We start from the raw sequence: 27,250 nt of genomic DNA on the forward strand, positions 1-27,250 counted from the left end.
TCGCTTCTAGTGCTGTTTTCTCTTATGGTATTCTGTATGCAATAGAGGTGTTGTCATTACAAATTTTCAAATATGATAGTAATTTAAACAGAAAATACAAGTCGTTTAAAATCCAAGATAACCATATTATGCCAGTTAAAATCTATTAATAGCAAATAACAAAGACATTATAATCTCAACTATTGCTTAGCCCACGAATAAAATGCTAGGTCTAGAAAAACAAAAGAAAATTTTGATGTTCACTATTATCTAGGGTGACCAATTCATTCAGGTCTGTCTGGGATTTTACAGCTCAAGCCGTGAAAGTCTCAAGTCCAGGGAACTCCCTTAGTCCCCAGGCAAACTGAGATACTCAGTGCTGCTAACACTGACCAAAAGAATGTTGAAAATGTAATTAAAAAACAAAGGTGATATTCAGCGAAAGATACAATGCAATGTAATGCAATATATGTTTTACTTATTTTAAGGGCAAAAATATTAGTGTAAATAAAACATTACAATGAAAAATCTGAAAGTTTATGAATAATAATAGCATTAATCAATCAAAATGTTTTATTTTGGTCAACTTTAATTCTTCTCCTTTTTTATATCCATGTATGATTTTGACCAGTGATAAGGAGATGAAAGAAATTTTTCTACTTATCTAAATTATTTTATTACAACCATAGTCTCCATATTACATATTTTCATAATAGCATTTTAAAAGCCTACATAACATTTTTTCAAGGGGGGAATGGATGTATACTTTAATCACCTGCCTAGTGCTCATATATTTAGATTAATTTTCCATTTCAAATGATATTTCAATGAACACTTTCATGTATTTTTCTATCTTTAAATTTTTATTTATGTATTTATTTATATTAAGATTATTTATTTGAGAAAGAAAGAGTGAGTGAGAGAGAAAGAGAGAAAGCATAAGCAGAGGGGCAGAGGGAGAGGGAGAAGCAGACTCCCTGCTGAGCAGGGACTCCATCCCAGGACCCTGGGATCATGACCTGAGCTGAAGGCAGAAGCTTAATGACTAAGTCACCCAGGCACCCTTTAAATTTTTTTTTTTTTTAACTTCTAGAAGTATCATTAATAGATAAAAAGGTATGGAAAATTTCATAGTTGCTATGCATTTGCCATATTATTTTCCAGGACCATTTAAATGATTTACCTTATCACTAGCAATATACATAAGTATTCCTTTAAAAAATCATGACTTTTTTTTTTTTTTGTATTTTAGGAAGTGTTAAATGGTATTTCACAATTATTCAAATTGGTTTTTAGAGAAGCTGGGTATTTTGCTATATATTCATTATATATCACATTTCTTGTTTGGTAAATTATCTGTTTATATCCCTTTTCCTGTATATTACACTTAATACTTTTCTTTTTCAAATTGATATCTATTTTATGTATAATACAGCTACTAATTCTATTATATATACTGCATACAAAGTCATTTTTTTCTCTCCTTTTTCCAAATTGTTGCTCTATATTTGAATATTGATGCTGTGTCTCCTGCTGTAGTATCTGGAAATCCTTTTCATCTATTCAGCCAACAGAACAACCCCCACTCCTTAAGAGTTGTAATGCCTTTTAAATATTCCCCTTGTTCTAGTTTTCCCCATTCTAGGTTATCCCACCCTCAATTATTATTATTACTATATTATTATTATTTTTTAAAGTAGGCTTCATGCCCAGCATGGAGCCCAATGTGGGGCTTGAACTCACAACACTGATATCAATACCTGAGCTGAGATCAAGAGTTGGATGCTTAACCAAGTGAGCTACCCACGAGCCCTTCCTGTCCCCACAATTACTGAAAAGCCCAACTCACACATGGATTTCAGCCCATGACTAAAAACCCTATTGCAAAGCCACCCAAACTTGCCTGTTCTGTCAGTTCACTGATTGTTTTCTCTCCCATTTTGCTTTCCATATTTGAAGGCCTCTCTACAGTATTAGCCTACCTGAATTTAGATTTTTAGAGAATCATCCTTTCTGTGTATAATCTGGATAGGCTAAAATGATAGTGGAGATTAAGTCATGAGGGGGTCATGTTACCAGTCCCCACTGCTGGAATAGAACTCTCACTGAACAAATGAGAATCCTGGGCAAGGTAAGCCTGGGAAAAGGACCATGAAGGCAAATGGTTGGACAAGCTGACGTATGGCAGATATAATTTTTTTATCCGTAATTTTGTCAGGGACAATTTCATTTCAGAAGTCTTTTCTTATTGTAATTTTAATAAATCAAGAAAAAAATAAATCCAGAAGGTTAATTTCATGAGGTCTCTGCCAAGCAAACCTTTGTACAGGGAGATAGTATAGGATAGTAGGAAGAACAATGAACCTAAAATCCAAAGATAGAGGCTCCCATCTTGGCCCTGAGATGCTTTAGTTGTCTTTTAACCTCTCAGAATCCTAGTTTCTACAATCAGAAATGGGGGTAATATAACCTACCTCATGCATGAGAAAAAGGACTTCATACATAATATACCTTTCTACCTGTTACTGCCAATATGTACACTGTAGATACATTCTATTTAGTCTAAGTGTGTCTAGATGTTGCTGTTAAATCAGTTGGAAGAACCGTGCACTGCAATGGTAGCTTTATAGGTATTTGTATTGAGTATGACATAGAGGTTATAAGGGGAACCAACAAAGATATGGAACTCTGGATTGAAATCTAGCACCTGCTATTAAGAAACTAGTTGGCCACAGCAAATTTATTTAATTATTCTATCCAGCTTCTTCATCTAGTAAGTTATGGTCTGGACTAGATGACTTCTAAGATCCAATATAACTCTAAAATTCATTCATCTTCAGGAATTGAACAACATAAGTTCTCAGCCCAGTTTTAAACAACTGATGTCTATTTACAATTTATGAAATACATATCCACTTGTTATTCCATAGAAAGCTCTCCTGACCCTTAGTGCCACCTTTATTGCATGTTTTCTTTGACATCAACGTTTAGGAATCATAAATGCTTAGGAAAAAGTCATCACCAGAGAACAATTCTGCCCTTCTATTCCCCACCCAAGTTACTCTCTTCAGTGCTACCTCATTTGCATACAGTAGCTTGCCTCCAAATGAAACAACAGGGATAACCTGGAAAAAGACTTCAAGCAAAAACATTTTCGGGGCGCCTGGGTGGCTCAGTGGGTTAAGCTGCCGCCTTCAGCTCAGGTCATGATCTCAGGGTCCTGGGATCGAGCCCCGCATCGGGTTCTCTGCTCAGCAGGGAGCCTGCTTCCTCCTCTCTCTGTGCCTGCCTCTCTGCCTGCTTGTCATCTCTCTCTGTCAAATAAATAAATAAATAAAATCTTTTAAAAAAAAAAAATGTCCTTTTCAGTACTTTTTTCATTCAATGAAAATTTAAAAATTATCTAGCCCCCCCACCGCCCCTAACTGAAAAAAAACCACACAAAGTAGATGATCTTAACAGTGCGAAAGGGTGTATGATGCAAAATTCGTCTGCCTGTCATTCCACATCATCCGTACCCTTCTCCAGAGGCCGCCTCAGTTGAGATTTTGTATATTTGATGGGTTTTAAATCCTCTCAACAGCGCTTACATCTCTATTAATTTTTAATAAAATGAAAGAGAAAATAAAACACCACACTAAACAACTGATATATCCTTTGCATTTCTTTTAGTTATTAAGGTTGTTTTTCTAATAAACTGGCAAATATTATTCCCTGACAAATAAGAAATTACCAAGAAATTTCTATTAATTTTGATGTGGCATCTTTGATGATATTAAAACCTCTGATGATATTATTGTATCTTAACCTTTTTTTTTTTTTGAGAACTGAATATTCTTTTAGTAAGTTTCGCTTCAAATGTCAAAGGAAAAAATACTCACCAGATGAAGTCATAATTTATAATGGAATATAGAATAAGGTAAAAAGCTCAAACTGTAGGAAATGATAGTTTATATAAGATATTAAGGAGTTTTAAAAAATATCCTTGTATTATTTCAGATGGTATACAATTGATCATGACCCACCATAATTGTTTTTTATATACCAGAGTTTAAAATTAAGGAACACTACATTCTTTTTTTTTTTTTAAAGATTTATTTATTTATTTGACAGACAGAGATCACAAGTAGGCAGAGAGGTAGACAGAGAGAGAGGAAGAAGCAGGCTCCCTGCTGAGCAGAGAGCCCGATGTGGGGCTCGATCCCAGGACCCTGGGATCATGACCCGAGCCGAAAGGAGAGAGGCTTTAACCCACTGAGCCACCCAGGCAACCCGGAACACTACATTCTTTACATGTCAAGTTATACCACTCCACCATTGTTTTATTCTTCCCCCCTGCCCCTGAAATAACATCTTTTGCTACTTTAGGAAAATGACTGACACCATATTGAATACTGTATTAATTTCCCAAGGATGCCATAAAAAAAGTATCACAAACTGGGTAGTTTAAATGACAGTCTATATTCTCTCAAAGTTTTGGAGGCTGGAAATTGAACTTAAGATGTCACCAGAGTTGGTTCCTTCTGAATGCTATGAGGAGTCTTCTCCATGCCTCTTTCCTAGCTTTTGGTAGCTTCAGATACTCCTTGCCTTATAGATGGTGTTCACCCAAGCCTTCACATCATCTTCCCTCTACACATGACTCTCTGTGCCAAATTTTCCCTTTTCAGAAGGACACCAGCCATACTGGATTAGGGCTCACCCTAATGATAGTGTCTTAATTTGATCATTTCCAAAGACCTGTTTCCAAATAAGGTCACATCCACAGGTATGGAGGTTGGGAATCGATACCATGAGGCTCAGGTTCAAGACAGCAATACAAGAAGATTCTAAACTCACCCTTTCTCAGGGACATATGAGTCTATAGCTACATATGAAATAATTACCTCAAAAACCCCTAAAAGCTGGCTGAGTGATGACTATATATCAGGCAAACAAGAAGAAACCACATCAAAGTGGGTAGGAGAGGCTGGGACACAAACGTGCCATAAACTAGACCCCTGGCATGGCAACCAACACACAACTTTGGGAGACCTCAAAACCCAGAGTGTCTCCCTTAGGAGCAAAGGGTTCAAACCCCATACTGGGCCTCTCAACTTTTAAGACATGCACTTGAGAGACAAGCCCTCAAACATCTAACTTGGAAAACAAATGAAGATCTTATCTCAAAAACCCACAAGACTAGCAATCTGAGTAGCCACTCCTAAAGAATTTGCAAACTGGAATTTATCCCAGGGCCCAGCTCAGAGGCAGCCAATCAGGACCAGACTTAAAGTGAAGGAGGTTCATTGGTTTATATTAAAACATTGCCCTGAGGGGCAGGCATCAAATTTAACACACATCTAGGAGCTTGCTGGAATACTCTCTGGGAGAGATAGGCATGATCTTCAAGTTCTCCTTCTGCTGTGCTCCAAAGTACCAGTAGGTCTTGGAAGGAAGCTTTTGTACATATTTGGTGTTCTGATTTTTTGTGGCTGCTGCCTGCCAAGGGGACACCTCTATATCACCTGGCTATGGTGGCCAGTGGGGCTTATGCTCATGGGTCCCACAGGACTATAATCAACAAAGAGTTCTTAGAGAGTTAAAACTTCAGGGGCATAGCAAGAGGCAAAGACCCAGGAGTTCAGTGTTTCTGAGGTAGCCTGAGGGGCAGGCCTCTAATAAAACTGGGCTGACTGTAATCCTTTCCAGAGACCTCAGAGGGTGGGCGCTATTTCTGTGAATTATCTCCTGCTGCACTGCAGAGTTCCAGTGTCTCCTGCAGAGGAGGTTTACATGTGTCTGGTGCCCTGGGTTTCATGCCTGGTTCTCCAGTTTTTGTGGCTTCCACCAAAGGGATGTTCCTTGATTACTTCGCTCTGGTAACCAGGGAAGCTTGTGTTCCTGTATTCCTCGGGACTACAGCAATTGGAGAGATAATTCTTGGCAGGCTACCACCCCCAGGACACTGTGCAATTAGTGGACTGAGGCACATCCTCCAGTATTTCTGTGAAGAAGGCATCTTTGCTTGTCTTGGAGCTTCAGAGCTAAGGGGGAGGCTTTGGGTTTGGCACATACCTATTGGTCTTTGGAGCTGCTCTTAAGGAATATAGGTTGTGGACACCATCTTGGTGTCCTCCCTCTATCTTGCTTTAGCTCACTGGTATCTCCCATAAAAGAGTATATATACTTGTCTGGAGCCTTGACTTTTGCAACTGATCCCCAAGGGATGCCTCTAGATTGCCTTGTTCTGGGGGCCAGGAGATTTATGCTTGTGATCCCACAGGACCATATATATTTGCATACTTTTAAAAGCTGATGGCTGAGGGTCTTGCTTCTGGGTAACCTGAATGTAAGTACTGAGATATTCCCCTTTGGAACACTGACAGGTCATGGCATCCTCAAATACTGGGAGCTATTAAATATAAAATAGGATGCTTGGATAAGCACAAAGGTTTGAGAATCAACCAAGATCTGGAGCAGGGTTGAATGACAAGATTCATCTCTTATGCCAGATCCCTCTTTCAAGCCTAAAGAAGTGGTTTTATCTACCATATAAATATTTGAATTATAACACTAAGGAAAGTCATCAAATCACAAGAGAGAAATAGAAGAAAGGAACAGAACGACTGACCTGAAGAATACAGCAACCAAAACACAACGGCAGAGGACACACGGGAGACAACCCCTGAAGTGCCAGGCCCTGGACACTACATGACCTCTTCTTTAGAAGGCCATTACTTTCAGGAGCAGGTGACATAACTGGCTTTTCTAACACAGAGAAGAAGGCAGAGACTTAGACAAAATACCAAAACAGAATTTATACCATTTGAAAGAACAAGATAAGGCCATGGCCAGAGATCTGTGAAACAGATATAAGTAACATTTCTGAAAATGAGACCATGAGGGAGAATTTAAAGCAACAATACTCACTGGGCTCGTGAAAAGAATAGAAGACATCAGTGAGACTGTATGACAGAGATGAAAAAGTTAAAAAGACAAAGAAGAATTTGCAGCTGGAGAAGAGATTTAGGGAACTCAGTGACCCTTTAAAACTTAGTAACATTCATATTATAGGAGTCCCAGAAGAAGAGAGAGAAAAGGGGGCAGAAAATTTATTTCAAGAAACAATAGCAGAAAACTAAATTGGGGAAGGAAAACAGATGTCCAGATCCAGGAGATACAGAGAACTCCCCTCAAAATCAACAAGAGCAGGCCAAAACCAAGACATGTTGTAATTAAATTTGCAAAACATAGTAATAAAAAAATCATAAAAGTAGCCAGAAAAAGAACATCTCAACTTATAAGAGAAAGAACATCAAACTCAGGGAGTATGACTCTGTAACCTGTACTCCAACCACTAACCCCCATTTCCTTTATTTTATTGATTCGTATTTTTAATCATTTTTTTCAGGCAGAAATTCAGATTATATGTGTTTATTTTACTTCAGAAATGCTATCTTTAGTCCTCATACACAAATAGGGACCTAACTGTAAAGTTAGTTTTAGAAATTAAGTAATGAACAATAGTGCTGTAAGTCTAAGCATAGTTCACAATTGGTTATAATAACTGAAATCTCTGTCTAATGTAATAGGGCACTATAAGATCAATCATTAAATTTAAAATAGCAGTTAATATGAATAAGAGTAATGAATGAAAATATGGTTTGAAATTGCCAGTAGAATTTTCTCTTGTGAGATTGAGCTAAGAATTAGTAGTATACAAATTGAAGTAAAAAGTGAATGACAACCAAAAAACAAAACAAAATGGCAATAAGCACATAACTATCAATAATTACTTTAAATGTAAATGAAATAAATTCTCCAATCAGAAGAAAAGAGTGACTGAGCAGATAAAAACAAAAAACAAACAAAAAACCATCAACTATATGCTGTCCATGAGGGTTGTTCTAGATGTAAGTATATGTAGACTGAAAGTGAATAGATGGAAAAGGTGTTCCATGCAAATGGAAAACAAAACAAGGTTGAAAGAGCTATACTTATAACAGACAAAACAGGCTTTAAAATAAAGACTGTAATAAGAGACCAATAAGAGCATTACATAATGATAAAGGGGTCAATCCAACAAATAGTTATAAATATTTATGCACCCAACATAGGAGCACCTAAATATATAAAGCAAATATTAACATACTTAAAGAGAGAAATAGCAATACAATAAGAGTAGGGAACTTTACTACCCCACTTACATCAATTCAGACAGAAAATCAATAAGGAAACTTGGCCTTAAATAACACATTGCACCAGATGGACTTAACAGATATTTATAGAACATTCCATCCCAAAGCAACAGAATATACATTCTTCTCAAGTGAAAGGACATGAAACATTTTCTAAGATAGATCATATGTTAGGCTGTAAAACGTGTCTCAATAAATTTAAGAGGAATGAAATCATATCAAGCATCTTTTCTGACCACAATGGCATGACACTACAAATTAATTATATAAAGAAAACTGGAAGATTAAACAGCATCTACCAAAAACCTCTGTGAAAAGAAATAAGAAAATCAAGTAATACTTTGAGACAAACAAAAATGGAAATGTAATATAATAAAATTTATGGAATGCAACAAAAACAGTTCTACGGAGGTCCACAGCAATAAGTGCCTATCTCAAGAAACAAGAAAAGTCTCAAATAAACAACCTAACTTTACACCTCAAGGAACTAAAAAAAGAATAAAGTCCAAATAAGTAGCAAAAAGAAAATAACAAAGATTAGAGCAGAAATAAATAGACCAGAAAGAAGCTGGTTCTTTGAAAAGATAAATAAAATTGACAACCTTTCAGGTAGACTCACCAAGAATAAAAGAAAAAGAATTCAAATGAAATCAGAAAGGAAAGAAGAGACATGACAACTGATACCACAGTATACAAAAGATCGTAAGAGAGTACTATGAATGATTATATGCCAACAAGGTAGACAACCTAGATGAAATGGATAAATTCCTAGGCATATATAGCATATCAAGACAAAATCATGATGAAATACAAACTCTAAACAGACTGATTATTAGTAAGATTAAATCAATAATCACAAATCTCCCAACAAACAAAAGGCCAGGACCACATAGCTTCACTGGTGAATTTCACCAATCACTCAAAGAAGGATTAATATCAATTCTTCTCAGACTCTTCCAAAGACTAGAAGAGGAGGGAACTCTTCCAAATTCATTTTATGAGGTCATTATTATCTTAATACCAGAACCAGACAAGGATGCCACAAGAAAAGAAAATTACAGGCCAATATTCCTGGAGAACTTAGATACAAAAATCCTCAATATAATACTAGCAAACCAAATTCATCAATATGTTAAAGCAATAAGTAAATCAAGCAGGATTTGCAATTTGTTCCAGGGATGCAAGAATGGTTCAATATTAACAAATCAGTCAATGTGACATACCATATTAACAAAATTAAGAAAAAAATTCACATGATAATCTCAATAAATCCACAATAGCTAAACTATGGAAAGAGCCCGGCATCCATCAACAGATGAATGGTTAAAGAAGATGTTGTATACACACACACGCGCGCACACACACACACACACAGGAATATTATGCAGCCATAAAAATGAAATCTTGCCATTTGCAACGACGTGGATTGAACTAGAGGGTATTATGCTAAGCAAAATAAGTCAATAAGAGAAAGACAATTATCATATGATCTCACTGATATGAGGAACTTGAAAAACAAGGCAGAGGATTATTGGGGAAGGGAAGGAAAAAGGAGATAAGACAAAACCAGAGAGGGAGACAAACCACAGGAGACTCATAATCGCAGGAAACAAACTGAGGGTTGCTGGAGTGGAAGGAGTGGGAAGGATGGCGTGGCTACATGGCAGACATTGGGAAGGTATGTGCTATGGTGAGTGCTGTGAATTGTGTAAAATCGATAAATAACAGACCTGTGCCCCTGAAACAAATAATACATTATATGTAAATAAATAAATAAATAAATAAATAAATAAATAAGATAGCCTGTTCTGTCAATATTTTGCTTAAATAACAAAACACAAAAGAAATTTCAAATGTATTCACATATAACAGGAAGGTAGGAAAAATTGTGGGATATGTATATTATACACAATATTGGCAGATAACATGCAACTGTATCTTGTAATGAATTGCACAGATATGAAAAGTCATTATTAGCTGAAGAGAGATGATTCTTCTTTCAATTCAGGAAAGATTAAATGACTATAAGAAATTCCATAGCAGTTTTATCTAAGCAATATAAAACATGATTAGTGTGGAAAATCATCAACTTCTATTTTAAAATTAAATAATCCCAGCACACATTTGTAGAAGATGGTGACAGAATGTACAGTTTAGAATAAGCAACCAGAAGTCCTTCCTTCCATCCAAACAAAATTTTTTTATATCTAGAAAGAATAAAGAAAGTAGTACTAGGCTTTTGGCTGACAGTGAACTGTGGGCCTGATATCATGGTGGGCAGATACACTCAAGATGGGGCATACAGTTGCAAAAACAAACAAAGAAACAAACTTTATATCATCTTTGGCTATGTGGAGAGTGCAAAGCTCAGAAAAGTTTCAAACAGATTTTAGCTATCTGAAGTACTAGTGAAGAGACTGGTAAATATTTTGTTAATCTAAAATCAAAATCTGCTATTTTAACTGGGATTCTGGATCAAGAATATGGATCAGGATTTTAATGTAAAACGACCTACCTTAAGGGCTAACATTTAAGACATAAAGCATCTTGTGATATTATTTGCCAAGCATCTGAAAAGGGATCTAAATATCCTGCTGTAGGACCAATTTAGTCTCTAACAGTCAGTTCTAATAAAACTGTAGTAGCTATGTGATAGATAATATGAGTCAGACTAAATGATTCAAAGAAAATATATTTGTACTTCCTCATACTACTATCATCTGTACAATTTAAACCTTATAACGCATAATTCACAGTATCTTTATGGTTAAAAAAAGAGATACATTTTGTCTTTTGGATTTTAAATTATGTTTTGCCACAGTTATCATGGAATTGGCCCTTGACAACATTAGGATGTTTTCTCTCAGCACCACTAAGGACGCAGAAGGAAAATCCCTTCCTTATAGGGTGATCATCTATGGGATTCCTAGTTCATTCCCATGGAGAAGAAGGTAGTCTCTTAAATAATATAACCAGTTACTTTCTGCTTGAAAATGCTATGGAGGACACGTACTGCATGGAGCACTGGGTGTGGTGTATAAACAATGAATTTTGGAACACTGAAAAAAAATTAAGTTAAATTAAATTTAAAAAAAACAGACCAAGAAACACGTATCACATAGTTCCACTTATTAACAAATAGTAAAAACTGCAAACTGATCTATAGTGATAGAAACCTGACAAGTAGTTGGAGATGGAGGAGATGATTATGAAAACAATGTAAGTGTACTCCTTGCTTTGTGCTGGTTTTTCGGGTGCATACATGTGTGAAAACTTATCAAATCATAGGCTTTAACTAAATGAAGTTTATTGTATGTCAGCTATCCTTTAATAAAGCAACTTAAAATAAAAAGCAAAAAAGAAAGAAAATGTTAATTCTAAGATAGGCAAGTGGCAGGAAGTAGAGACAAAAGCACATATTTTCCATCACATGCAATAAGGTATTTTAAAGCTTAAAATCATAAATCTGGAAAGTAAAGTTCTCTTAGAAGTCAATTATCTCATTCAAGCCTCACTTTGACACAAGAATTGATTTTATTTAGATATTTAATATATTAATTCTTCTTTCATTTTCACTGTTATAAGAAAATATGAGCCATGCATGCAGAAACAATTAATCTTTAATAGATTTGAGTGGTATAAACCTCAGCACATTAAAAAAAAAAGAATTCAATACCTTTTTAATCCAATCCATAACAAATATGATTGGAAATTTCCTCTTACATGGGAAAATAAAAAGTATTGGTGATGTATACAATAGTTGTCCAGCTTTCACTGTAGTTACTTAGAGGTGGCAGCACCAACTCTGAAGAAGCAAAGCAAAGCACCACAAAGCACCTCAGGTGATGTCATGAGAAAAGACTAAACTGGGTGTAAAAAGGCCATCCAGTTATCAAGGAGATAACTAGAATCACAAGTGAGGCATGGGAGCCCGAGCCTAAGGCAAATCTGAGGTCAGAGCATAGGAGAGGCAGAGCAGAAGGATCAGGCTGTGTATGAGAACGGTCCTAAAGGCTTCATTGCAGGAGGCATTCATTTAAAAGAATAAAAATTGGCCATTATGGCAGTGCCTCCGACTAGCCTAATGCCGGAACTGATGAACAAGAAAAGTGACATTTCCCTCACACATAAAAGGTTTGGGCTTTGTGGAGTAGAATCAGTCACTGGGAAAGCTGTCAGGAGTAAAGGGGTTTGCTAAAGGAGCTATAGAGTTCTCTGGTTTCTGCATACTTTGGCCTCATTTGACTTTGCCAATGGGTATAGAGTTCAGCTCATGTGGTGGAGTTTGGAGCTCTCCTTGAACTACTGAGGGATCCACTGGAGGTGCAATCCAATGAAGAACGGGGTCTCACGGTCTGGTAGATGATTGATTTGTGAATATAGAGTGCACATAGAGATATACTGAAGGGAAAGGAAAATGGAGGAAAACCAGATTGATGAAGGCAATAAGAAAAGGGCCTCAGAAACTTGTTAGTCAAACTTCCAGATGGATAGTCTACTTCTAAACCATTCGTTCTTAATGGCTGTGTTGAGGTATAGTTGTATGTCCAGACCAGTTCTAAAATGTGCTGCCAATAACCTTTTGCAACAATGAACAACAAAATTTTGTGAATGGTGTATTTTTGTTTTTTATTTTTTAGTTAGTGTTTTTTTTTTTTTTTTTTAATCTGTCAGAGAGAGAGGGAGAGACTGAGAGCACAAGCAGGGGGAGTGGCAGGCAGAGGGAGAGGAAGAAGCAGGTTCTCAGCTGAGCAGGGAGCCCAACGTGGAGCTTGATCCCAGGACCCCAGGATCATGACCTGAGCCAAAGGCAGACACTTAACTAACTGAGCCACCCAGGTGCCCCAGAACGGTGTACTTTTAAAAGATTTATTTAATTATTGTAGAGAGAGAGAGCGAGCGAGCATGTGTGCACGTGCGCATGGGGGTGGGGCAGAGGGAGAGAATCTTTCTGTAGACTCCCTGCTGAGTGCAGAGCCCATTCAGGGCTGACCTCACGACCCTGAGATCATGACCTGAGCTGAAACCAAGAGTTAGAAGCTTAACCAACTGAGCCACCCAGGCGCCCCCAAATGGTGTACTTTTTTTTAGCACACAATGTCGATTGGTCATTAGCCCTATTTAAGTGTTACTCTGGTTCATTTAAACTCCAATATGCTTTCCAGGTAAGAGAGAAATGCCACAGAACTATAGGTAGCCCTTCAACCCTCAGAATATTTTTCCTTTGACCATAGGCAAAATTAGTTTTGGTGTTTTCTGCTTCTGCTTTGGTGGGGATGTGTGTGTTTAATCTCCCTGTTCTCATTGGAGTATTCTCCAAGTCAGTGTTAACAATCATATTTGTTGCCATGAGAAAAATGGTTGAGAACTGCCACTGTTATAATACAGCATAAAGGCCCTGAGCCTGGGGTGCAGCTGGGAGATAAAATACAAGATATAGAAGCCCACAGACACTAGGTGGTGAGCAGGGATAGGGGGATTTTTGATATTGGGAAGATCTACTGATGTGGCTTGAGGTCACCAAATATTTCTACAGACTGAGCAATACTGTAGCACAGTCAGAAGACAAGAATCTATGTGTTCATGGTGAGGATGTACAGGTAACAAGACTACTTAAAGCTGCTCTTCAGTACTGGAAGCCTGTTTTGGAAATGTCCATGTAAATTTTGAACATGTTTCTGGTTGTATGAATTATTTCTTGGTATGATGGTTCAAGTGGAACTGGGTGACAGAGATACTTTCAGGGTGGGTTATCTTGATGGCGGCAGATCAGACATTCCTAATTTCTCAGTAAGGTGTATGTAAAGAATCTGTTAACTCAAATAACTTCATTTGACAGAGTTTCTGAAGTGTGTATGTGTAGTGTTCAATACTGACAGCCACAACTACTGTGCCTGAGCTTTTGATGCCTTTGCTCTAAGAGTTGGTTCTTCTACACTGAGTTACTGAGTTGGCCTTGAGGGAGTTGCCAAGAGATTTGAGTGAAGGAAATCAGGAATCTAGGATTGAGTCAGAGAGTTTGTTTGAGTAGTGGATCCTAATTCCAAAACCCATGATCAGGTACTAAGTCTGTGCTCCTGATTGAGACACTCCAATACTGGATTAGCCAAGGGGCCCACTGTGTCCTCCTGGATTCAGTGTTCAGTAATGATGATCATGAGATCCTGAAGCAGGTTAGGACCCGGTGTAGCAGGCAAAATGTTACTGTAGATTTGTGGTACGGACATTGTATATCAGCTAGGTTTAAAAGATTGTGTAGTTTAATCTTTAGATCATATATATGTTGCACATCTACTATATCCAAATAGAGAAACACACAATGGAAATAGTAAAATGCATATAATTTTCTATTTGCAAAAACAGAAATGGAATCTTTGGAAGATTAAATTATATTGGTAAATTGAGGGATTTATGCATCTTTAAAAATATTAAAATGAAAGTTTTCAGGGAAGCACAAAAACATTAGATATCACATTCCAAAAGAAAGTGTTAGACTATTGTGTGAATTTTTCAAAGAAATTGCCAAAAATCACTCAGAGAACTCGTAAAAGTCCTCATTCACAATAAGGGCATATAAGTGTTGGGAGACTGAAGATTGTGCACAGTGGTAGCAAATAGACCCTGAAATCCCAGGGGTTTAGGCGAAGTAATTTTCTTGCTCACATGAAGTCCACTGAGGATTGAGTGACTCTCCAGGGCAGCTCCCCTCCAAATACTCATTCAGGGATCTGGCTTGTTTCCATGCTGTGGTTCCACCATCTTAGCATAAGTCCCCCAAGGTAGCTAAGGCAAAAATAGATAGCTTGGAAGACTCACATGTGCTCCTCCATGCTTCAGGCTGGAAGTGACTGCTTAGAGGCTATTGGCCAGAGTCAGCATTTTTATAGTGACCAACACACAGGACTCAATGGTAACTCTTACCATTATAGTTATTGGACAAGGGCATTTTGAGTGGCTGGATAAGAGTTCAACAGGTATAATTATCATTAAAGTGTTATCCTATATTTCCATTTTTTTTTACTATTACAAATAATACATAGAGAAAGACATAATATGTCTTTATGTAAATCTCTGTGTCTGATTACTTCCTAGAGGTAGATAAGCAGAGTTAAAGGATGTGGACATTGAAAAAAACCTCTTGATTCATATTTCAAAATTCTTTGCTAGAAATGCCAGGCTAATTTATCTTATTACCACCAATATAAAAAAAATACTTAACTTAGAAAAATTTCACAAACAGTAAATGCTACCTTAAATAAATAGGCAACACTGATTCTTGCCCATTTGAATTTGGTGCATTTTGTACTTGTCTTATCAGTACATTCATCCACATAAGCGCAATGTCAGAGTCCTGACTTGCCTCTTCCATGAAAATTGTAAGCCTCTGAATCAAGAGGCCTTAAGTATCTTTCCCAGTCATGAATTTCCAAGGCTTAGCCTCTTCTTACACACAGTTGGAACATAATAAACATTTGTTATAATATTACAGGTGAAAAGTTCATTTACAGTGCTTTAACTTGTGCTCTTTTATTAATGGTCTTGGTTTTCTTCATGTTTATTTTCCAGTTGAATTTCTTCTTTGAATATTCGTCTTTGTTCATTTACTATATTTGCATTGATATTATGTGATTTTTCTCACTAATTAGTAAATGTTCTCTAAATAATAATGATATTAATCTGTTATGTTTCTTTCAAATATTTCTCAGACTTATCTTTTAATTATATGAGGTCTTTAATAAACAATTTTTTTAAAGTATGTGTCAAATTTCTCAATATTTGTTTCTCATAATGGAAATTCTTTTCCACTAGCCTCATGCTTCCATGAGGGGACTCCCTCTCTCTTTCTCTTTTATTTCTCATCAAGGGGAGGAAATGACATAAGCTGGTGAAATGTTGAGCTCTCCTCCTCTCTGGATTCAATTCTCAAAGAGGTTTGACCACCAAATTCCACCTTGAAGCTCACAGGCCCAGACTCAGAACCTGCAGGAGAGTCTCAGTTTGACGAGTCTGGTAGTAATGAGGTGGCTAAGATGAATTCTGGAAGATAATAGAGTCTCACTTGATGAGATACAAGCTCTGTTCCCCAATAAGCCTTAACGATGATGATGTGATCCCCACATTTCTTCTGAATTGGTTCTGAACTTGGAGCAGGGACAGAATACAATGGTCCCTCAGCCAACCTCATCATTTTCACTTGTGCTTTGTTCAATTGTTTTTATGTTTGAAGGTCTTTCCATCTAAGAATGAATGAATGAACACTTGCCTATATTTTCCACTTGGATTTTACATTTTATTTTAAATGTTTCTCATAAAATTTAATTTTAAAGTAAGATGCAGACGTCATTAGCATGACTGCAGAATGTTTGGTAAATATAGAAAATAATAAAGAGAAAACTGAAAACTATATTTAATTTTTATATTGTGTATCTTCTATTTCCTAAAGTATTGAACTATATTCTTTTGTACACTTAACTATGTTTAACTGGTTTCAATGTTCACTGTTAGTTCTTTTACATTAGGACTTCCTTCTTCTTGAATTTTTATTTTTGATTTATCTCTTGTTGATTAGGAGAACAGAATATACATGGAAAATATCTCCACAATGTGCTTTCTGGAGTTTGCCTGCGTAAGAGCGTCTGTCATTGCTTCATATAGGAACCTGAACTTTGCTCTGTGTAGCACTGTTCTCGGTTCTCAGCTTCACAGCATTCTGCTCTTTCCCCTCCCCTTGAGCCCCGCGGACTTTCCTTCTTTCTCTTTTGTGGCATTTACTGGTGCAAGGAGAAAAATGAGTCCCAGTTTTTGTTACAATGCAGGCAATTCTGTGCTCTCTCTTTGAATGCAGGTAGGAGTCTGCTTTCATCGAAGTCATTAAAAAAATTACCGAGAATTTGTCTGGTTATGGATTTTTCTTACTAATTTTTGACTGGAGCATGAAGGGATATTTCAATCTGCACATTCTGAATGTTTTCTTAGGGTCTGGAAAGTTTTCTTAAAATGTCTTTGGTTATCATCTTTGTTTCAGTTACTGTGTATTCTTCCTCAGGAACTTCCACATTTACTACTTACTGCTTCCATCTCAGTCTTTCCGCTGCTCTTTGCAAGAGTGTTTTAAGTTTGTCCACAACATCACTGACTCAACTTTCTATTGGATCAGTTCTGCTCTTTACTTTTTACACTCCATAATTTAATTCTACCAACGCATCTTAATGAAAGCATTCCTTACTTCATCTGGGGCTCATTCTCAATTCATTTGGTTCTATCCTTAGACTTTTCTGTCTTCCACCTGTCTCTTTCCGCAGGTATGAAGAATTTTCCTAAAATGATCACCTCTACTAGTTTGTTCTTTGCCTGAGTCTTCAAAGATTTTATTTTATTTTATTATTTATTTGACAGAGGGAGGGAGATCACAAGTAGACAGAGAGGCAGGTAGAGAGAGAAGGGGTAGCAGGCTCCCCACTGAGCAGAGAGCGTGATTTGGGACTCGATCCCAGGACCCTGAGATCATGACCTGAGCTGAAGGCAGGGGCTGAGCCACTCAGGGGCTCCTTTACCTGAGTCTTCAGATAGATGCTATATTTTCTTTGAATTACCTACATTTCCCATTAAGGAGCAGTCTATTTAGTCTTGGTTTTTATTTTATTTTATTTTATTTTATTTTATTAAGATTTTATTTATTATTCACGAGAGATGGAGAGAGAGAGGGAAAAGCAGGCTGTGAGGAACAAGTGGGACTTGATCCTAGGATGCCAGGATCACGACATGAGCAGACGGCGACACTTAACAGCCTGAGGCACCCAGGAGCCCTAGTCTTGGTTCTTAAAGGTAGCAGAATGGACAGTCTGCCTTGCTTCTGTGCACCAGCCACTCAGTGCTGGCAGAATCCCCCTACTTCCACCTGTAGGTGGGGGACAATTGGTAGGAACAGTACTGCATTCAATCTCAGTGTCCAGCCAGCATTCTCCTAGGCCTGAGATTTGATTTATTCTTACTTTAACTCTCTGGCTCTCCTCTGTTTTGGTCAGTTCTTGAAAACATCTAGTCTTTGGCGACGGAGCTTCTTTGGAAGTTTATCATCTTGTTCATGGTCCCATCTTTGTCCTAGTTATTAGAGGACAGGTCTTCTATGCCTAATAATTCTATGCCCTGTCTCCTTCTGTTAATTTATGCTCTATTATGCAGAACTTAAAGATTTAAAGAGTAAGGGTTTATTTGTCCAGGACTGATCTTTGCAGGCTAGTTTCCTAGAAAAGAAGACGGACTTCAGCAAAGTTCTAAGGAAACCATTCAGCTTCAGTGCTTTTAAGGCAATCAGTTCTGATCTATTGCAGTCCCTCTCTTCTGACAGGAGAGAGACTGGTGATCCCCAGCTATGAATGCCTGTGTGGAAAATCTTGCTATTTTTATACCATATCCTATGACTGCAAACATAAGGCAGAGACCTCAGCCTCCACCCCTTTCTTTTCTCCCTCTGTGCTGATCTTGCAGGGGAAGGGTTGTGCTACATCAAATCATGAATGCTGATCTGGCAGGGTAAGGCTTGTATGAAGGCCCTGCCACGTCATGTTGCTATTGTGTCTGTCCCTGGTCACACCAGGGGTGTGATCATACTTCCCTGAACATCCAGCATCCAATGAAAGGGCAATGGGCAGCCAGCACACCTGCTACTGCTCCTGTCTCTGTGAGTTCTCTCAGAGCAGTACTGCTCCAGCAGGCCTGCTGTGAGTGCTGCTGACCAATTACCTTGTTAGCATGGCAGTTGTCCCAGCAAACTGGGCATCTATCCAGGTCCATACTATGGCCTTCTGGAAGCAAGTCAGAGGACTGTAAATGAATCAAAGACCAAGACTGGAATGGGAAGAGTCTGCTGGTGGTGTTGGGGCCACCCTTCGGGAAAGCCAATGAGTGACTACTGGGAGGAACTAGCTTTGAAAAATCCCAAGTAGTGAGACACCTATGGGGTTAAGACTCTCAGTAATAGGATTCCTTGGTTGTGTGTGTCTGTGTGTGTGTGATATTGAAGAGAGTTGCCTTGGATGGAGTGGATTCTTCACAGAAAGGAAAGCAGAACAACTGCCCCCATTAAAATTCATGCAAAAAAAAAAAAAAAAGAAAAGGAATGCCTTCTCTATGATCACTAAAAATAGGTGAAAATATATTAGTGAAAAATGATGACTGAACATCAGCAAGACAAGAACAAGTGGGCTCCTGAATTCTAACTCCTTTTTATGACATCAAGATGGTTAGTAGGGATGGTCTGTACTGTACTGTACTGTACTGTACTGTAGGGATGGTTCCCTACAGTGGTTGGTATCTGTTGTGGGATCTACCTTCTACTACTGAATATATCAGAGGAGAGTATCCTTGCAACACTACCCTGCTCCTGGTCCCTTCTGGTTCCTGGCAAACTGCACTGAGATACACCACCCAGAATCTGTCCACGGAGCTGACTGTCAACAGTAATTTTGGGACCTGAACTGGGCAAGTCAAGCAGGACAGCTCCTTTCTTCAGAAGTTCCCCTGTCATTTGGAGAACTTGGGATCAATGCTGTAGAACCTGGTTAGCCATTACTCAATCCTTGTACTAACATCACAGGTGATAGCCTCCTGAACTGAAGACGTACATGGCCTAAGCTCTTCCTACATTGGTCTTCCTCTACCTGTTTTCTGTGGCCATGATAAGCACTCTGAAGTTGTCACCCCATATCTACTTCTAATCAACCTCCTGGCCTCCCATAGCAAAGTTTGGACTCAAAGCTCTTACGGGTTGAAAGGGAATGGGTTGCTGCCAATGAAAGATGATATTTATAAGCCATGCACTGAATTGGAAGAGGAGGAACAAGACAAAAAGGTAGACAGAAATTAAGGGTTAACTTGCTCAAGACTGATCCCTCTAGGCTAGCCTTTCAGAAAAGAGACTGGCCTTCTGCAAGGCTCCACAGAAACCAGCTAGCCTCAGTGCTAAATCCATTAATCCGGTCAAAAGCAATGCTTGGACACAGATCCTAAATCACCGGAATTGGGAAAAGGAAAAAAGTGTTGGGACTTGCTCAACAATGAATGATAATGTAGTCAACCCGGTCCAAGTTTGCTATCCCTACCCCAATCCTGATAGAATCACAACTACAAGGCTTGGACCCCAGTATCCTGACCATGTCAGGGAAGAGGCTAATGCTAGATCCAACAACTAATGATGATCTAGCAGAAGAGTATTGAAGTTATGGCTCTGCCATGTTACCATGCCATTGTTGTCCTGGCCCCAGATCATCCCAGGGGAGGAGCCAGGGTTTCCCTAATCATGTTTCTTAAGAAAGCCTCTCTCCCAGCATCTGACATCTGGCCCTACTAGACCTCTATGCACTGCACTAGAATGAATGGGCACATCTCTTACTAACCTAGTATCTGAGAGCTTTCTCCAATGCTCCACAGAGGAGGTGTGAATGCTGTTTGTCCATTTGTCCTTATCAATAGGTCACAATTCTGAAAGAAGATAGAACCAGTGATTTGCTACAAGCACTTGTCAGTACATGACGACTCACATCTGATACCCCAGCTCTAGTCTGAAGAACGTGACATGAAGAATGAGACTGCCCGCCCTTTAGTCAATGGAAATCGGGCTACATTTTGTACTAGGGCCTCATCTTTAACAGCAGTGGGAACTAGAACTTGTGTTCAACTGTGGCCAGGGGGCTCTGGGTGAGGCTCTGGTCACATATGTGCCAGTGGGCTGCACACTGGCCGTGACTGCACCCAGGTGCCCAATCCCTGTGACTGTGGCTTCTGCCCATGTTCATTTGCTCTATAGTTCCCTGAGGGTTCTGGAGCCATGCCCTGGACTACAGCCTGCTTGGTTGGGTCCTGACAACCTGCCCTTTGCCATCTGCCGGCTGGTATCCTGCTTTAACCTGAATGGGCACCCCTGCCCCTGAGCACAGCTGCTGCCTAGCTGTTGCTGTGGGGCCTCCATTTGCTTGTCTGGACCAATCAGCTCAGATTTGCGGAAGCTACACCTCCATCACCTCAGGGGGAGCTCTACAGTCAGGTGAGTCCCCACTGCTCTCTAGTCACATATTCTAAGTAGCCCTAGTTTATCGTCCCCATGAAAATTCTACCCAGATTACAAAAACTGCACAGATGCTTGTCACCATTTGCAAAGCACATCAATACTCAAAGTCAATGTTTAGAATTTGCAGCAACACCAACTCAGTCATTTTATCCATCAGGCAATCAAGGCATGGCTCTTAGGGTCTATGAACTGATTAAGGGCATAGAAAAATATTCTGGTGCTGACAAAGAGTAGCTGCAAAACAAAAAAATACAACGTAACTTAAAAATAATTTCATAACCAAAATATTCTATTTGCTCTGAAGAATGGGTGCATTTTATCATGCTGTAGGGTGGGGCACGAAAATGGGAGCAAGCCAAGGGCCTGTGAATGTAATCTCACAGCCACACCACCCTCACATTTCCCGAACTCAGCCGTCCTCAGGCGCTGAAATGATATGCGCAACCATGGTACCTGGTTGTTGAGCAAACGCGTAGATACATGAATAAAGAAAGGAAGCAATGAATAAATTCTCCAACAGGAATGCATTCAGAGGTTTAAAAAAATCAGGAGGGAAGCTAGAAGTTGTTGAATGGGTACTGAGTTTCAGTTTTGCAAGATGAAAACATTCTGAAGACAGATTGTGCAACAATGTGAATATACTTTACTACTAGACTGTACTCTTCTATGTTCAGATGGCAAATTTTGTTAGGCATTTTTTTCTGTAATAATTTTTTTTGACTCAAAATAAATCTTAAAAAAATCACAATTAAACTTTATACAAAAATTCAGAATACACCTATGATAGCTATTTGAATCCCACTGGCCTACTCTTACATTTTCATCAATGTAGCCCTGATTTCTGCAGCCTTATTTTCATATATTATTTCCTATTTCTTTTGTGACTTCTTTTTGTGGAAAAAAAGGAATGGGCAGTTTAATTATCTGATTTGTTACTGCAGGTGACGGAAAATTATTGCTCTAATTACAGAAACGAAATGAAACAAAAAACAATTTTTATTCTATTCAATGGGGGGGATTTCCTAGAGTAGAATAAAAAATGTACTAAATTATATTCTAATATATAATTTTCATAATTAGCACATCATGAAAGTGAAGCAATCTTTTGTTTGCACAGAGCAGTGACTATAGGTTCTGAAGCTAGCTGACTAGTGAATACTAGCTTCACTATTAAGCAGCTTAATCTCTTTGTGCCAGTTTTCTCAACTGCAAGGTGAAGATAATAATTTTTAAAAGTTTAAAAAAGTATCCACCTCACCTATGAAATGAGAATATTTTTTAAAAGCTTAAGCAAGAATTTTACCTTACTTAAGAATTTATCCCATTTTTTAAAGGACCTACTTATTTGGGAGTAAGCGAGAAAGAGAAAGTGTGAGCATGAGTAGGAGAGGCAGAGGGAGAGAGAACTCAAGCAGACTCCATGCTGAGCACAGAGCTGGACATGGGGCTCAATCTCACAACACTGAAATCACCACCTGAGCTGAAACCAAGAGTTTGATGCTTAACCAACTGTGCCACCCAGATGCCCAAGAATTTATCCCACTTTTACAAATTGAAAGACAAAACTCTACTTTTAACAATAGGCTAAATGTTTTAGCAAATAACTTGTCAAATAATGGTAATATTATCCTTTCCTTACCATGAATATATAGAAGCTTAGGCCCAAACTCTGAATGCGGCTGTGTTCCTATTTTACTCTTCCACTCTGAGTTCTTACCACTGCTCAGAAACACATTTTCTGCTTTAAATAGGTTGCTCCTCCTACCAGTTCCTCTAACTATGCTTTAGTGTTTATGCGTTAGTAGTTCCCTCTTAAACTGTATTCCTGTCTCTTCACCTGCCTTCTACCCATCTTCCAAGTCCCTCATCAGTCTCTACTGATTACATTATGCCTTCCCTGAATCTAGTCTGTATGTTTTCTCACTTCTCTGAATTTCATGCCATTCCTGAAAATGGCCCTCAAGATGGCCCCAGAACCAACCATTTACCACTTCCTAGCACCTATCCTGTTGTATATTACAATGTCTAATTTCCTGAAGCACAAAAAACTTTTTTTCTTAAACCTTTTTCAAAGTCCTATAAAGTCCTAGCCACAAATTAATAAATATTTTCTAATTTAACTGTTTAGTTAAAGTAAAAATTTTCTGGAAAATGAGACAACTTTTTCAGAAAAGAAATAGCATTATTGACTCTATCTTTTCATATATTTTCTTTGCAAGTTATTTACCCACCATTCCTTCCAAAAATAATTTTAACTCTTTAAGTTTTTATTTGAATTCTTTAGCAAACTACTATACAAAATATATTTTTGATGCTCCTTGTTGTTGTTTTAGACTTCGGCTTGTCTTAAGATAGCATATTATGTATGAAGTTACTTTTAAAGGACCTTCCTTCAGAAATCGTTATAAAATCACGATGGGGTGATATCTAAATTATAGAGATATTTTTGGTTCCTTATGTAGGTGACATAGGGGCACCAGGAAAATCATGGAGTATGCTTTCCTTTTTTCTCATTTTCATATATGAGAAATCAAGTTAAAATAAACAGAGGACTGTAAGAAAGAAAGAAAAATTCAAAATTGTACAGCATGAGGCACTGACCCATATGCGTGGATGGGTACAGGTGGATGCTTTTTCTGTGTGATAATGCTGCTGGGAACTCCAGTGTGAGCACTTGGGTGGACATAGGACTGCAAGGAAACTTAACGGTGAGTTCATAAGTCACACACCTTTGATTTTTAATCTCAATAACTTACATTCTCATACTAATGCCTCAGGTCTTTTTCTCAATCCCCACGTGCTTTCTGGTTGCACGGACTCTGAATCCTCCAGAGCAAGCAGAACAGCCTGATAAATGACCACTCACCATCTTCCTCAAAGAGAAGTCCCATGTGCGCATGTGCCTCGGCTTCTTTCTTCCCACCGTCAATTTTGATCAGTTGAGCAATCTTAAAACATCGTTCATAGAAGTGGTTCCTTACCCATTTGTCTTCAGAATTATTGAAGTAACAGGCCAGTGCATACAAGTTATTATAGACACCTTCAAAGTATTCTTCAAAGAAAAACAAACTGCATTAGAAAAATGTCTCATAGCTGTCCCTTCAAATGGCAAACATATTGACATTTTTAATTTTTTCTTAAAAACATGTTTAACTATTTTTAAAAATGGAAATGCAAACTTCAGTTACTGTATTTTAACCACAAAAATACTTAAGGTTAAAGGATGTGCACATAAAAAAAGCAACAAAGATCTTTTTGAAAACTTAGGACATGTCAGAAATTGACATACTCTTTGGTGTGGACACTGGACTTTATGTAAGACCCAAGTCAGGATAATATGTACTAGAACTGTTCTCAGGTCTTGTGGATGAAATGAGTATGTGTTATCATCAAGTACTTTTCCCATCAAAAATTTGAAGAGTATTCAGAGATTCAAGAGAAAGCAATGTTCTTAACCATGGAAAAAAAAAAAAAAAAAAAAAAAAAAAAGTTAATGAAAAAGCAGATAGGATATGAAAATAGGAAAGTATTTTTACCTGAAAGGAAAAATAATGATGAGCTTGTCCATACAACAAATAATGATTAGGATGACCATATAAGGTCCATACTTTCTGCAATGTTTCCAGCAATACAAGTTACTAACAATGCTAACAAAGAGTGGACTTTCAGGCTTCTGTTTTCTGGTTATCTTTTTCTGCTGAAAATGCATTAATATTAGTCATCCTTCTCACTCAGTCAGTTACTAGTTTATCAGTGGTTAGTTTCTAAACCCTCCCTTTTTTCCTAAAGTGGCACCTGAACTATTTGTACACAAAAGTGTACTAATAAAATGTGAATCAGTCTTATAAACCCCACTGCAATCAATCATAAGCTTGGACAAAAATGTGTCTGTTAATAAATTGTGCCTCAGTCCTGTAAACTCCACTCTATTGGTGAATATGAACAAATTCATAATCTTCATGTCTTTTTGCATCTGTGCTTAAAGCACAGTTGTAGATATGTGGTAACCTCTGATTATCCTTCCATGGAGTTGTTATAACAATCATTATCTATTAGAATTTTATAACAATCACTATTCTATTAGAATTCTAATTGTTCACTACAATCAGAAAAATCAACCCAAATATTCCTGAAAGGATTGCAATTATGAAAAATATTTATACATTGTCCACTAGTATTCCTGTAAGATTAAAATCAAAGGGCCCAGAAAAAAGTGAAGCAAGGCTGATTACAACAAAAGGTAATTTTCAAGAACTATACCTAAATCACTCTAATGTTTCAAAAGAAACTTCTAAAATTTATGTCATCCCTTTATATATGATGCTTCATAATTTCATAGGAAATTAAGATTTATCTAAAATTAAGTATTATACCTAAACATTAAAGTAAAAAAGAAGAAACAGGTTTTCCTCTCTCCCTATTTTAAAATATTTTTTGAAAGAGCTGGGAATTCAAGAGAGCCATTCTGCTTCTTAAGGTTACTCAAAATAGGAAAGAGCTTAAGTGAAGAGTAGTAAGTAACCAGAGTTATTTACTTAAAACAGATACTCTCAGAATTGACTTCTCTTACGTTTTATCTTTCCATTGTGAACCTTTTACCTAAGGTGAATGGAGCACAAAAATGTTTTGTAGTATTTTATATTCTTTGTCATCTTTAGTGATTTGAGAGTTATTATTTTTTAAAGTCTGTGAAGCATTCCATATCCTCCATTTTTATATAAAGAGATTCTTTAAAAAAAAAAAAGTGCTCCCAAAATAATTTTTCTGATTTTCAGTAACTACACCTTAGTAGAAAAAAACATTTCCAATAGTTCTTAAAGTTTTTTTTTTAGAACAAGATGTATAAGCCATCAAGATTTCATATTTAAAGCACTTGAGCTAAGCTATTTTTCTACAGAAAAAATTAAGTATTTTTCAGAGTATTAAGTATAAAGGAGTATTTTCAAGTTTTGAATCTCTGGACAATCCAAATAATGGGCTATACCCTTTACATTCTAAGCAGCTTTATCTCCTTGCTTATGGACCACTTACTTGAATTGTCAGCCGATATGTACAGGATGAAAATAATTTATATTGTTGGTTTATTATTTAGATCAGTATTCATTTTGCTATCTAAAAAGGAGATTCTATGATGAAATAAATTTGGAAAATGCATTTGCCAATTTCCTTCTTTCAGTGACCACACAGTATGTATCAACATGTTAAAGACTCTGGTAAGTCCTGCAATAAACCAACCTACATAATGTCCATGTTAATTCATCTAATGTTTCTCAAACTTAGTTTACCAGATAATTATTTTTGTTTTGCCTTATATAAAATGTGTAAAGATCTTATGGGACTCTACTAATATAGAACATACTTGGGGTATCTTAAATAAATGTTATTAGAAAAAAAATTGCTGCTTAACCCTTAACAATAATTTAAGTGTAAATAATGTTTGAATTATCTATTGATTCAGTTGCCCATTACCATTATTGCCATCTCTTCTCTAGCCCCATGGGGCACAAGGCCCTAATCATAATATTACAGATGGTACAGCGATGATTTACAACAATAGGTCATATAAAAAAATGTTATTAGGGACAAAAAAAACCCACCTTAACAAAGGGAAAATAATCAAAAAAGAAATGACTCACTTACTTAAATATTTCTTGGCTATAAAACAGCAAGTGATGTTTTGAAGAGTAATTTAAATAACTCTGGGTTTCTGCTCTGTAAGTCTCAAGAGACAGAACTGACCCAAGATGACTATTGTTAGTGCCATCGCTTTGATTAAATGAACTTCATTGTGACCCTAGAGTGATAGTCTTTCCAATGAGAAGCAATGAGAATGCTCAAAGATACACTACTTTAGGAAAATTTTTCTCAGATTCTGTATGTCTCATGACCATTAGGATGGAATCCTGAGACACAATTAACAAATGTTTATATTCTAGATTAAGAGAGAGAGAGAGAGAGAGAGAGAGAGAGAGAGTGTGTGTGTACATGTGGGTACAGGCATATGCAGGCATGTTTTAAGATTTAG

At 37.4% G+C, this 27,250-nt stretch overlaps 1 protein-coding gene across 6 annotated transcripts in view; it reads right to left on the reverse strand.

Annotated features, from left to right (window-relative positions):
- The window catches only part of TTC29 (tetratricopeptide repeat domain 29), a 236,286-nt gene that overhangs the window by 166,178 nt on the left and 42,858 nt on the right, over positions 1 to 27,250 (reverse strand). For all 6 annotated transcript variants that reach the window (XM_032332464.1, XM_032332460.1, XM_032332461.1 and 3 more), the window contains one exon: positions 24,092 to 24,277. In XM_032332464.1, coding sequence (XP_032188355.1) covers positions 24,092 to 24,277 — 186 coding nt within the window. The remainder of the gene's footprint in view (positions 1 to 24,091; positions 24,278 to 27,250) is intronic.

This window comes from Mustela erminea, chromosome 2, assembly GCF_009829155.1.
Source record: "Mustela erminea isolate mMusErm1 chromosome 2, mMusErm1.Pri, whole genome shotgun sequence".
NCBI classification, from domain to species: Eukaryota; Metazoa; Chordata; class Mammalia; order Carnivora; family Mustelidae; genus Mustela; species Mustela erminea.